At 46.7% G+C, this 12,500-nt stretch overlaps 1 protein-coding gene across 3 annotated transcripts in view; it reads left to right on the top strand.

Moving 5' to 3' along the window:
- osbpl5 (oxysterol binding protein-like 5) overlaps positions 1-12,500 on the top strand; it is a 47,287-nt gene that overhangs the window by 27,847 nt on the left and 6,940 nt on the right. For all 3 annotated transcript variants that reach the window (XM_062546868.1, XM_062546870.1, XM_062546869.1), the window contains exons 2-12: positions 826-982; positions 1,377-1,450; positions 2,718-2,801; positions 3,101-3,202; positions 3,680-3,883; positions 4,278-4,362; positions 4,873-5,035; positions 9,734-9,941; positions 10,353-10,537; positions 11,024-11,105; positions 12,029-12,127. In XM_062546868.1, coding sequence (XP_062402852.1) covers positions 847-982; positions 1,377-1,450; positions 2,718-2,801; positions 3,101-3,202; positions 3,680-3,883; positions 4,278-4,362; positions 4,873-5,035; positions 9,734-9,941; positions 10,353-10,537; positions 11,024-11,105; positions 12,029-12,127 — 1,422 coding nt within the window. In that variant the 5' untranslated portion in view covers positions 826-846. The remainder of the gene's footprint in view (positions 1-825; positions 983-1,376; positions 1,451-2,717; positions 2,802-3,100; positions 3,203-3,679; positions 3,884-4,277; positions 4,363-4,872; positions 5,036-9,733; positions 9,942-10,352; positions 10,538-11,023; positions 11,106-12,028; positions 12,128-12,500) is intronic.

Below are 12,500 nucleotides of genomic sequence, written 5' to 3' on the forward strand. Positions count from 1 at the left end.
CCTCAGAAGTTCCTGCGAAGTGTTTTCCCGATTACAGTGTTTGTAGCGACTAAAGGCACTCTGTTATTAGTCTGCTTAGCTTTGCATTTTCTGCGCTAGCTACGCGATGTGAAAGCCATAGGCGTCTGACTCCTCCAGTGCCTACCATATGGTGGCTTCCACCAATCCGACGGTAACATACTGTAGATGGTGCTGCGCTTTCTGGAGCACCGAGGCCACCAGGTGCCCGTTTCCATTTACGGTCATCTACAGTAATTTCCCGCATATAAGCCGCATTGTGTATAAACCGCAGGACAGTGTTTTATGCAAGTTAAAAGAAACAAAACCATATTAACGCCATATTAACTGCCCCCCTGTATTAACCTCATAGCTGAGGACATTTTGGAAAATCAATGTATAAGCCACGGCTAATAGTCAGGAAATTATGGTATATTGAGTTTGGAACAATTGTAGCAGTGCTTACATCTACAACTGTAGTTCAAAATGACTGCTTCATCTATAACTAGCCAGGAATCACATTTCAAAAAGCCGTTTGTTGGCTACTGTTTACATAGGCTTGGGTGGAGTGTCCTGGAAAGACCTAGTGTGTGCCAGGTCTTAGAAGCAGGGGGTAATGATAGACTCCAACAGATCTCGACCGACTGGTTTATCTCGGGAGTCTGATATCATCTGCCTCTTATCTGCCGCGCTGCGTCTTCCGCTCATATCTGTGAAGCAAAAATATGATGTGTGTTTATCCCCAGTCCCATCATGCATGAAAGATTAATGAAGCCACCCCCCCCTCCCTCCCTTCCTTCCTTCCCCTCTCCTTCCCTCTCTTCGCAGGGAACGAATACGGACGACAAGATGAAAGAGGAGAACCTGTACCGCCGGCGGTTCTCGCTCTGTCCGACGACACTGTCGCCGCCAAAGATAGACCCGCGGACCCTGACGAGGAATCTGTCATATGCAGGGGACAACGACATCTATCCCCTCAGCCCAGGTACACAAGCATCCTCATACATTTGTTCTGCTACTGTACGCCCTCACGTTTACAGGTGGATATCCTCGGTTCCAGCAAGTAAAAGTCCTGTCATATATTCTTTCTACCTGTGCATTTAACACTGGTGATATCACTAATGACCTGATCTACCTGGCTGCTAATTAGGATGAGCTGGTTTACTAAATGGTTGGTTCAAATACTTGGCAGGACTTTTACTTTCTGAACCTGGGATGTCCGCCTCTGCTCACGTTCTCCCCTCTCCCTCCCTCCCTCCCTCCCTCTCTCTTGCTCTCTCTCCACCTTTCCCATTTGTTCTGATGGACACTTGCTGTCAACCACTGTAGTATGAGTCTGTAGTATGTAGTACAGTATGAGTCTGTGTGTGTGTTTGTAGGTGGGGACTCGGACCGCAATGGCTTGTCTTCGCCAAGCGACGATTTCAGTCCTGCCCAGTCTCCCGGCAGCCCAGTGAGTTTCTCCCTCTCCTCCCCTCACTATCAATCTCTCTCTCTCTCTTTCTTCCTCTCTCTCTCTCTCTCTTCCCTTCCACGCATTGCCACTACTGTATGTCTCATTCTCTGAGAGCAGTGCACTCTTTGCTCCATCCTCTGAGGTTCTGCATCTCCAGTAGCAACAGCCAAGGAAATCCAGGCCCAGATAAGGGCTTATCTCGGCCACAGCTTTAGCCACCGCAGTCGCTCCGCTGCACACAGGCTGGACTTGTTTACATGACTGCAAAGCTCCAGTACACACCTCCACCTCCAGCTGTGTATCCAATCCCCCCTCCTTCCTTTTCTCTCTCCTTTTCTTGTTCTCTCTCTCTCTCTCTCTCTCTCTCTCGTTCTGCCCAGAGATGAGAAGGAGGGCAGAGAGAGAGAGAAAGAGAGAGGAACTCTTTCTCTCTCTTTCTTTCTCTCTTTCTCTCTCTCTGCCCTCCTTCTCATCTCTGGCTGTTCTACTATTCTTGTGTCGGTTTTTAATATCCTAGAACTTAGCTGTAGTCATTGTTTGATTCTACACACATTCACCTCAGGTGTGTGTGTGTGTGTGTGTGTTGTGGATATAATTATCCCATTCGACCGCCATCTGGTCACTGTCGCCCTGAGAGCAGCCCTCTGGATGTGACAGGGAGAGACACCTGTTTCCCCCACACACTTCAGCTAGCGCTCACACACTCCTGTTGTCGGCCTCAAAACTGCGCTAGACATTGTTGGTGTGTGTGTCCTCCTTGTTGTGTGGTTGTTTGTTTATCACTGTGGTTGAATGGCTGTAAGGAATGACATGTTGTGGTGTGCGGTGTTGCTCTAGACTTTGCGAAGTAAAAGTGAGTCTTTCAAACTGCTTCAAGCTGTTAAACAGAACTTGTGTTTGCCAATAGTGGAGTCGGATCAGGGTCAGAAACAGGAGGTGTGTGTGTGTTGTGTGCGCGTGTGTGTGTGTGTGCTCTCAGTGCATGGCTGACACACCCCTTTGAAAAACAGTAGAGCTGCTGGCTGAATTTGTCTGTAAATGTAGCTGCCGGGCTCCTGCAAGTCCTTAAACAGTGGGGACAATGGCAGCACGAGAGGCCCTTCAGACACAGGTATTGCTGTCAGACCATTAGCTTTAACTACTAGGTCACAGCTCTTGTGTGTGTCTAATTGTAATGTGTTTACTTGTGTGTGTGTGTGTGTGTGTGCGTGTGACTTGCCTGCCCTTACACCTTTCTCATTGTCCTCTCCGTGTCCTCTATCAGTTGGATCCCAGGGTGTTCGGAGGGGTGGAGGGGGACACCCCAACGTCTCCAACGGAGAAGCTGGGCAGGAAGGAGTCCCTCAAGGTAACAACCGCCTGAAGCTAGCGGGCAGAAACAAGCATTATGGGAAAGAATGACAAACACGTCAACTCAGTTCACTGGGCCTTAGAGGATTCCATTCTACTTCCTGGTAACACAACATGGAAGCGGTCTTTGAAAATCCCTCCTGTTTATGAGTCTTGAGTTATACATTAATGTGATCGTAAAGCTGATAGCATGGCAAGGCGTTGGGTCACATATTGTCATGTTGGTAACAACAGCTCCACCTGGTGGTTGAAAGTGGAGCGGTCTGTCAAATCTGTTTGTTTTGTACTCCTCTGCAGGTCCAGAAGAAGAATTACCGTCAGGAGAAGAAGAGGGCAGCCAAAGAGTTATTCAGTGCTCTCAAGGACCCCAGTGTGGTCATCATGTCCAACTGGGTGAAGGTAATAACCAGTGTTTGTCAGATAGATGTAACCCTTCCCTGTGTTTGCAAATGCTGTTATTCGGTACATGTATGGAGCATAACTATATTGTGGTTATTTACAATATAATGCACATGTTGTGAATGTTGTGAATGAGTGGATGTTCCCGATTCTTCCTAGTTTAAGCTTAGGTGACACATACAGTACATGTGGTATATCAAGTGGCTGTCAAACAGTGTTTTCCTCATCAGCCTCAATCCCCAGTCTCTCTATTGTCGTGAACTCTCTCTGTTTTTGGACTATAAATAAATATGGCAATATTTTAAACGAAAACATAAATCAACACTCTTGAATGGAAAGGTCAGTTCTTGCATTAATGTCATGAGAGGTGGTGGTCTTGGTCTTGGTCTTGGTCTTGGTCTTGGTCTCGGTCTCGGTCTCGGTCTTGGTCTTGGTCTCTGAGCTGTGCCTTCTCCTCCGCTCCCTCTCCGGCTGCAGATCCGCGGGTCGCTGAAGAGCTGGACCAAGCTGTGGTGCGCGCTGAAGCCGGGCGTGCTGCTCATCTACAAGAGCCCCAGCATGGAGCACTGGGTGGGCACCGTGCTGCTCAGCTCCTGCAAGCTCATCGAGCGGCCCTCCAAGAAGGACGGCTTCTGCTTCAAGCTCTACCACCCGCTCGACAAGTCCATCTGGACCATGAAGGTCAGTGGGCGGGAGACTGTGTGTGTGTGTGTGTGTGTGTGTGTGTGTGTGTGTGTGTGTGTATATATATATATGTGTGTGTGTGTGTGTGTGGTATGAGTTTGTTAAGTGTGTGAAGGAGTGTGTGTTGGCACATAAGCAACCATGAAGGTCAGTGGGCAGGAGACTGTGTGTGTGTGTGTGTGTGTGTGGTATGAGTTTGTTAAGTGTGTGAAGGCGTGTGTGTGGGCACATAAGCGAGTAAGGAAATAAATGAATTACTTAATAAATGTGTGTGTGAGTGAGCTGGTGTGTTTGGAGGCTTGAACAGAAGTGTGTGTGTGTCACAGTGTTTTGACACAGCTGTGTGTGTGTGTGTGTGTGTGTGTGTGTGTGTGTGTGTGTGTCTCTGCAGGGTCCCAAAGGAGAGAATGTGGGCTCCATCACACAGCCTCTGCCCAGCAGCTACCTCATCTGCAGGGCTGCATCTGAATCAGACGGTGAGTCACCGCGTGTGTGTGTGTGTCTGATATAATAGTTATTTATTGGGGTTTTTTTTCACATTTTTTTGTTTCCTTTTCCTTTCTTTTTAAAAGTTTTCCTCAATGCATTTGTTATGATTAATCACACAATTAGATGAGAGCTGATCAATGTGATTGATAAAGTAGTTTACTATTGGGTGTTCTGGTATTGTGCTCTTTAGTTTCACATAATTTCTTGAAGAGACATTCAAATATCTGCTATGGTCTTGTGGTTGTGGTTGTGGCACTTTAAGAAAACACATTGGAACTGACTGTTCTCAACTATTGCAAAAGACTGTGAAAGTTGAATATGTGAAAGTTGATAAGTGGATTCAGTAGGGAAATGGAGAACTGTACTTACGTGTACAGTTCTTGGGTGACTATACAGCGTGTGTGTGTGTATGTACTGTATGAAAGGGAGAAAGAGAGAGAGAGACCTAATTTCTGACAAAATATTTAATTTTTCCTATCCTGTGTGTGTGGCTGTAGGTCGTGTGTGGATGGACGCTCTGGAGCTGGCCCTCAGCTGCTCCAGCCTGTACAAGCTGACGGCCAAGAGCTGCCGGGACGGAGACCTGAGCTCCTCCTCTGACTCCTCACACATCCTCCAGCTCCTGCAGTCCCCTGTCCTCACCGAGCAGGCCCTCCAGCAGTGAGTCTCTCTCTCTGTCTGTCTCTCTCTCTCTGTCTGTCTGTCTCTCTCTCTCTCTGTCTGTCTGTCACTGTCAGTCTGCCTGTTTGTCTCTCTCTCTCTCTCTCTCTCTCTCTCTCTCACACACTCACACACACACACACACACACACACACTAAACCAGAGTTTGAATCACGTAACGTTCAGCTATGAGGTCAACACACATTGGAATGTATTTCTTTTCTTCATTTTTATGATTTAAAGTACTATCTGATTCTGATTCACTGAACTGTAAGCCGCTGCAGCAAATACACAGGTGCATTCAATGCACAGCTTTTGACTTGCGTTTTATACACAATGTTGTTAATGCACAGGAAATGGCTTTATTTATATTGCCACTGGAAGTGGGAAATCGGCTATGATGGGCAGCAGTAGCGGTGTGGGTATTGCGGTCAGCCAGTTTAGGGCAGGCTGATGACTGTGATCCTAAAATGGATGCGATATTACTGTTTGTGTAAGTGCTTTGCTGCGTCCTCCAGCCTCCTAGTCTTTGTGACCACAGCCCCTCACTCTCACTCCGCACGACTTCTCCCCACGGCCCAGATAATAACGCACTCACAACTATGATGTTCTGTATGGTGTGAGACACGAATGAGATGGGTACAGAGTCAGACTACTAAAGATGTTGGATGAGTGGCCATGGGGTGTGGTTTTGTGGTTCTAAACTGTCAAGCTTTACAGCTCTCAAGGTCATGGAAAACCTGGAAAAGTCATTGAATTGTAAAATCCCAACATCCAGCCATGGAGAATTCATGGAATTAAGAAAAATCACTGAAAGTTTGGGAAAAATCATGACATTTTTTGTCATACCAGGGACATAAGTAAGAGGTACCGTATGTCAAAGACTATGATCACTATGATCATAGATATAGAATGGTGGTGATGGGTGTCACCAGGCCATTTTGTTGTACTGTCCGATTCCATTGTCCACACATCCAGTGTCCAACTGCTCTCTTGATAGGCCGCATACCTGTGGCCTCTATGCAATTAGGAGAACAGACAATCCAGCGTCCCCAGGTGTATGGAGTGTGTACGTGTTAGTGTGGTGTCTCAATCTCACGCAACTAACTTCCTAACACTAGGAACACCTTTATAAAATCTGTTGATGCTAATCCTAATGAACACTTGGCTGGCTCTTACCCAAGAACACTAATGTGTGCAGTCCCACAGTTTGAGAACCACTGCCTCCACTCGCTGAAGGCTAATATACTAATCTGGAAAGCTGACTAGATACATCTTGTTTTTTTTTTAAGCTGTATCTTACAGAATAAAATGGCCACGTCCACTTCCCTTGTCAGTTAAATGTTTTCATTAAATGGTGGATAAAATGTAGCATAATGTTCAGGAGTTATGCATGTGTGATCTATAGGCATTGAGCATAGGCCCTACTCTGTGCACATGTGTACTGATATTGTGCATTCACTTTACAGTATTTAAAAAAAAAAATACTGGGGCTATGCTCTGAATGTTTTCAACTATAATTGGGGGAAAAGCCCATTTATCCAGTATTGTTGAAGTCATATTAAGTATACAAGTAAACAAACGAGAGGTCACATTTGATATGCAAACAGGAATGTCAACATTGGCCATGGATTGCTTTGTCATAGCCTTTCAACACATCATTACACTCTTATCATCCTTGAGCCTGTGATATGAAAATGGCAAGCTTAATCTGTACATTTGTGCCCGATAAACATTTAAAAGCAGTGTAAGGTCTTATCAATGGCTATAATAATATCCAGTCATTATTTGACTTTTCCACATGAGCTTTAGGACTGTAATATTAAAGGACAAAACATATCAAGGAACTGAAAAACAATGATACATATAGATATCATTGCCTTATGTTCCCGTGTGCTTCAATGATTTTGAAGCATTTCAAATACAATCTTGCAGAGAAAACGTGCTCTAAATGAACATATTCTCTTATCAGAGACCCAGGCCCATATATATTAGGTACTCATCCATAATTTGTGTGTGCGTGTGTAGCAGTGTGTATTAATGTTTCTAGTTTCCAGTTTCTGAGGTCAGTGATATTCTCCACTTGGCAGCTCTTGCTTAGGCCCACCCCCTTTCCACCACTCCCAAATATCAACCTCTGTTCCGCCAGCCCCCTCTCAAACCTACGGGCCAATCAGTTCAGCCGCTGGATGTCATGTGACATGCCAAGGAGCAGGAAGAGATGAAGGGAATGTGAACCCTACACCTCCCCTCAGACTGAGATGACAGCAGAGAGAGAGAGAGATAGCCAAGCAGCACACACACGCACAGACTGAAACACACTCATATTCTCACACACACACACACACACACACTCACACACTCACTCACTCTCACTCACGCCTAGTCACATACACCCTTGCGCTCACGCATGCAAATGTGAAATCAGCAGCGCAGAAGGCTGAGGGGGAAAAAGGAACTGGTTGTGTTTCCTGGTCACACTGGTTTGGTGCTAGACAGAGTGCTTGCTCAGGAGAAAAGAGAAAAGGCAGAAGTCGTCTGTGTGTGGTTCCTACTCTCCCGGTGGCTTGGTTTTGCTCTTGCTGTTGTGTGTAAGGTAAGAGATCTACATGGTGTGGGTGTATGTGTGTGTGTGTGTGTGTGTGTGTGAAATTGTTTTTCTCTGTGATCGTCTCGGCTTGTTCTTATTGCAAATTTCTTCTTATCCTCCGTCTGCCAGCAGATGGCAGGGAACACATGACACCTGTCTTCCTTTAATGGTGTGTGTGTGTGTGTGTGTGTGTGCTTGCGTATGTATGTACTGCAAATATCAGCGGGTCGAGACTGATAATCTGACAGGGTGAGTGAACCACAGATGGGTAAGCAGGCGTGCGACTGACTATCTGACCGACCGATTGAGTAAAAGTGAGCCAGAGAGCGAGTGAGAGGGCGAGTGAATCGGTTGATTGATGAGTGAGAGAGTGACTGCGAGTGAATAAGTGCGATGGAGGGAAGAGTAGCAGGCAGCACACAAAGGCTGGCTGTTGGGGCAGGATTATAAATGGCCAATGATTAGAGGCACGCTGCAAGCGGTCAGCTGTCTGCTGGTTTTTATCTCCCGGTGCTTGTGGGGTTTTCCTTTCCCCTGCCTCCCACTTCTCCGCCTGTTTTTCCCTCTTCCTCCTTGTTTTTCTCTCTCCAGAACATTCTGTCAAGCAGAGACACATGCTTTTGTTTGTGTTTTTGTTTGTGTTTTCTTTGCTCTTATTTAATTTGAATCCAACATTTCTGTAGCAAGTCATTTCTAGTCTCTTGTTATTGGTCCCTTCGGTTGTTGGTTTTTACCTTTACGGGTGGCTGTTGTCTTGGTTACGCCTTTGGTGGCATTGACATTCACATCAGTGGTAGGTGAGGATGCACGCTGTTGCTTGGGCAACCAGGCTGGCCGAGCTTTTCTGAGCCTCCGCAGGCGTCCCTGAGGTCCTGATGGCCAGCGCTCCGGAGACCCTTCACACACACACACACACACACACACACACACACACGCACACACAAACACACACACACACACACACACACACACACACACACACACACACACACACACACACACACACAGACTCAAACACTCACACAGTCCTGATGGCCGGCACTCCGGAGACCTTACACACACTCACACACACACACACACACACACACACACGCACACATACACACAGACTCAAACACTGACACAGTCCTGATGGCCGGCACTCCGGAGACCCTTCACACACTCACACACACACACACACACACACACACACACAGTCCTCAGGGCCTCCCCTGCTGTTGGCCGGGCCATGAGTCACGCATCAGGCTCAAGCAGCACCACGGGCCAACACCAGGCTCCAATGAAACTGTTGCTGTGTATTTGTTGCCGGGAGAGATGCCTAGTATTTTGAATAAACAAAAATGCATTTGCATGGTGATGACTGTAACTATAAATGCTTAAAGATAGCAGTCAGCGATAGCGCAGGAAGTCACATTTGTTCATGTTCATGTCTAAAATGATTAGCATTTTTGTCCATAATGATTTTGTCCAAAACATCGTACTTTAGGTGCTATATTTTTGACCAAGGACCAAACGAAACTCACTAGAGGTAGCTCACCCTTCCCTTCAATATCTCCATACAGGGTTTCGCTTTTGTTTCCTGTTTTGCACCCACTTTGTTTGTTTACACTTTTCGGGGCCTGGGCCACCTTCAGAGAGGTTTTTGTAACAGTGCACTCATGGAACGGGCAGCTAGCGAATCGTGTTGCTGAATGTAACCAAACAATGTTATGGGCTTGTGCGAACACTGACTGCACCTTGAGATCAAGAACATTTGAGTGAAGTAAAGTAAGCCAAAGGAACTTACTCATTACTGCTCTTAAGTGGTTCACAGACAAAGCCATTGAAATATACCCTGGCAGCAAATTAGATTTGCTGGCGCTAGGGACGTCTATAGTTCTAGACTAATTGAAATACATATGGGACCTTAACATTACTGACACATACCTTGTATTTATGGTATAGATGTCCTCCTTCCTTTGTATAAATCTCTTCCTTTCCATCTATACACACAATTGATTCCATAATTCATTTAGGGCATTTTGTCTTCCTGTGTCACAGAGGATTCCTTCCGTAGCAAGTGACTCATACTGGACATGTTCTCTCTCTCTCTCTCTCTCTGTAAAAAGGTTGAATGACTCCATGCTTGAGAACCACATGGAGAATGATGGCTACTCAGACAAGTCGGAGAGGGAAGCCCACGAGGACTCGGACAACGCAGCCAATGAGAATGGGGGACGCGTGACGGAGGAGAGCGACATGGACCAATCGGATGACCTCTCGCCGTGTCTGCAGGCCACCACCTATGTGGAGCAGGGACAAGAGGAAATGGCTGAGGTGAGCTGGCGGTAGCCAACCTGTGACTCTTGGAGTGACCCAGGGCCTATTTGAGTCTGGAGGGACCAACCTAGATAACTATGGGCCCTTCTCATTCGTCTTTTTTATCTATCCTTCCTTCATTGGTCCTCGTTCCCACTGATCTAGGTAAAGAATGATGGGGCGGCAACAGTGGGATAGTCTATCCAGTGTTCTTTACAAATCAGTGGGAACGAGCCGGAAGACTGAGGAAGGAAGGAGGGGAGGATAGAGAAAAAGACGAATGAGAAGGGCCCTATGTCTGTCTATGGAGTTGAACTTGACGGACAACAAACCTGAAAGTGGATTGCTACTCTAGGCTACAATAGAGGCTTTGGTTAATAGCTTCCTTCCCCCGACCTCCACCCACCTCTCCCCTGTGCTGTGCCCCAGGCTGGAGAGGCGTCCCAGGTGGAGACGGTGTCGGAGGAGAACAAGGGCCTGATCTGGACCCTGCTGAAGCAGCTGCGGCCGGGCATGGACCTGTCCAAGGTGGTGCTGCCCACCTTCATCCTGGAGCCACGCTCCTTCCTGGACAAGCTCTCCGATTACTACTTCCACGCCGACCTGCTCTCCCAGTAAGCCATTTTGAGCATGCGTGCGTGCGTGTGTGTGTGTGTGGTCAGTTTCAGCTATAATATTTAGATGATGTCTTGTTATTTATCCAATCCAGATAAATTATTAAGTGTTTGTGTGTGCTGGAGGAGGACTCACAAGTGCCTGCAGTGTATTTGCTTTTTGATTCCTCTCTGCCTGGAATCTCTGTACACCATAGATGTGTTCATTTTTTTTGTACAGAGACGAGCATTTGTGGCAAATATCTTCTCTGAACAGATATATTTGAACGATTCTGTGTAAACATTGGGCCAGTTCCCTGGTACGTTTGCAGAGAACTAGCAGTTCAAACTGTCTGGGAGTGTATGTGTGTGTGTGCAAACGTGGGTAGCTGTGTAAACTGAAGGCAGATGAAAAGCCGTGGTGTGAACTATTGTGTGTGTGTGTGTGTGTGTGTGTGTGTGTGTGTGTGTGTGTGTGCACGCTGACGTGTGCTCCTCTTCCCTCAGGGCCGCTCTGGAGGAGAGCGCCTACGGCAGGATAAAGCAGGTCGTGCGCTGGTACCTGTCCGGTTTCTACAAGAAGCCCAAGGTAAGAATGTCCGAAAACCGGAAACATCTGTTGCATTCCGCAAGCAAATAACATAACTGTAGTATATACCCTCACCTGTTCCACAGCTTTCGGAAGCTAAACTGAATCCTGATTCATCAGATTACCTATGCGCATGAAGCATCACCAGACAACAACATTCTCACTAAAGCAGCACTTGTATAAAGACACTGGTTTAAAAAGGCCCTTCAGAAATTGTGACGAGTGTAGAAATGACTCAATGAAGAATGACTGCAGTATTGAGCAGAGTTGGAATTCTACATCAGAGTTGTGTGAGAGAGTTGAATATAAATACTGTACTGAGAATATGCAGGTTGTCATGAAATCTACATCAAAGAGATGTCCGGCTCTTAGAGGCTAACACTGTGTACCTGTCCATTCCCCATGGCCTGATTCTGCCTTTTTTCATTCAGGCCACACAGTGATTATGCCTGTGGCAGGTGGCAGGCTCAGAGACACTCAGTGAAGGGGGTTTATTGTGGCAGGCAGGTAGTGCTCAATTCAAGCTGACAAACCACTGAACAACCGACTGGTTGGACTGGTTTCTTGCTGCCCATGAAACAAAATACAGGTCGTGAAGATAGCTTGGTAGTTTTCCGTGCACACTGCACTTCCGTGCACAGTGTGTGTATGTGTGTGTGTGTGTGTGCGCGTGTGTGTAGGGTGTGCTAGGCACACCTTAGTTACTTAAGCTATAACTCTATTGTTGAATATGTTGGTAAAGAGAGGATTTAGATGAGTTTAGGATATTGGGAAAGACTTCACTCCCTATGCAATTATAGGTTTTGTTTGTACTTGTGTGTACTGTATGCATACTTCACCTGTGTCTGTCTTGCTAATGTGTTCTGTGTGTGTGTTTGTGTGTGTGTGTGTGTGTGTGTGTGGTGTGTGGTGTGTGTGTGTAGGGTTTAAAGAAGCCCTACAACCCCATCCTGGGGGAGACATTCCGCTGCTGTTGGCTCCACCCTGAGACGGACAGCTGCACATTTTACATAGCCGAGCAGGTGAGCTCACTCTCCACCCCCTCTCCCCACCACTCCCCACCACACACCTGCTCATGAACACACACATCCACGTTTCTTTCTCTTTATGCAAGACAAATAAAACGAAGGTTACGCATGTAACCACGGTACTATGAATTTCGGATGACCCTCTGGCTATCACTCGGAATGCGGCCGAGAAGACTGCTAAGAGATCACTTCCGGGGCAAGCGTACCTTAAGTACCCTGGTGGGGGTATGTCACCCCTGTCGCAAGCGACTTTGTTGGTATAGACACTCGAACTGCAAGTGCATGTGATGAACATCCAGGTCCTGGCGGTCAGAAGAGATGAAATAGAACTGTGTGTTAGTGGTTGAATTTGGATAAGCTGATGTTC

This window comes from Sardina pilchardus, chromosome 10, assembly GCF_963854185.1.
Source record: "Sardina pilchardus chromosome 10, fSarPil1.1, whole genome shotgun sequence".
NCBI lineage: Eukaryota > Metazoa > Chordata > Actinopteri > Clupeiformes > Clupeidae > Sardina > Sardina pilchardus.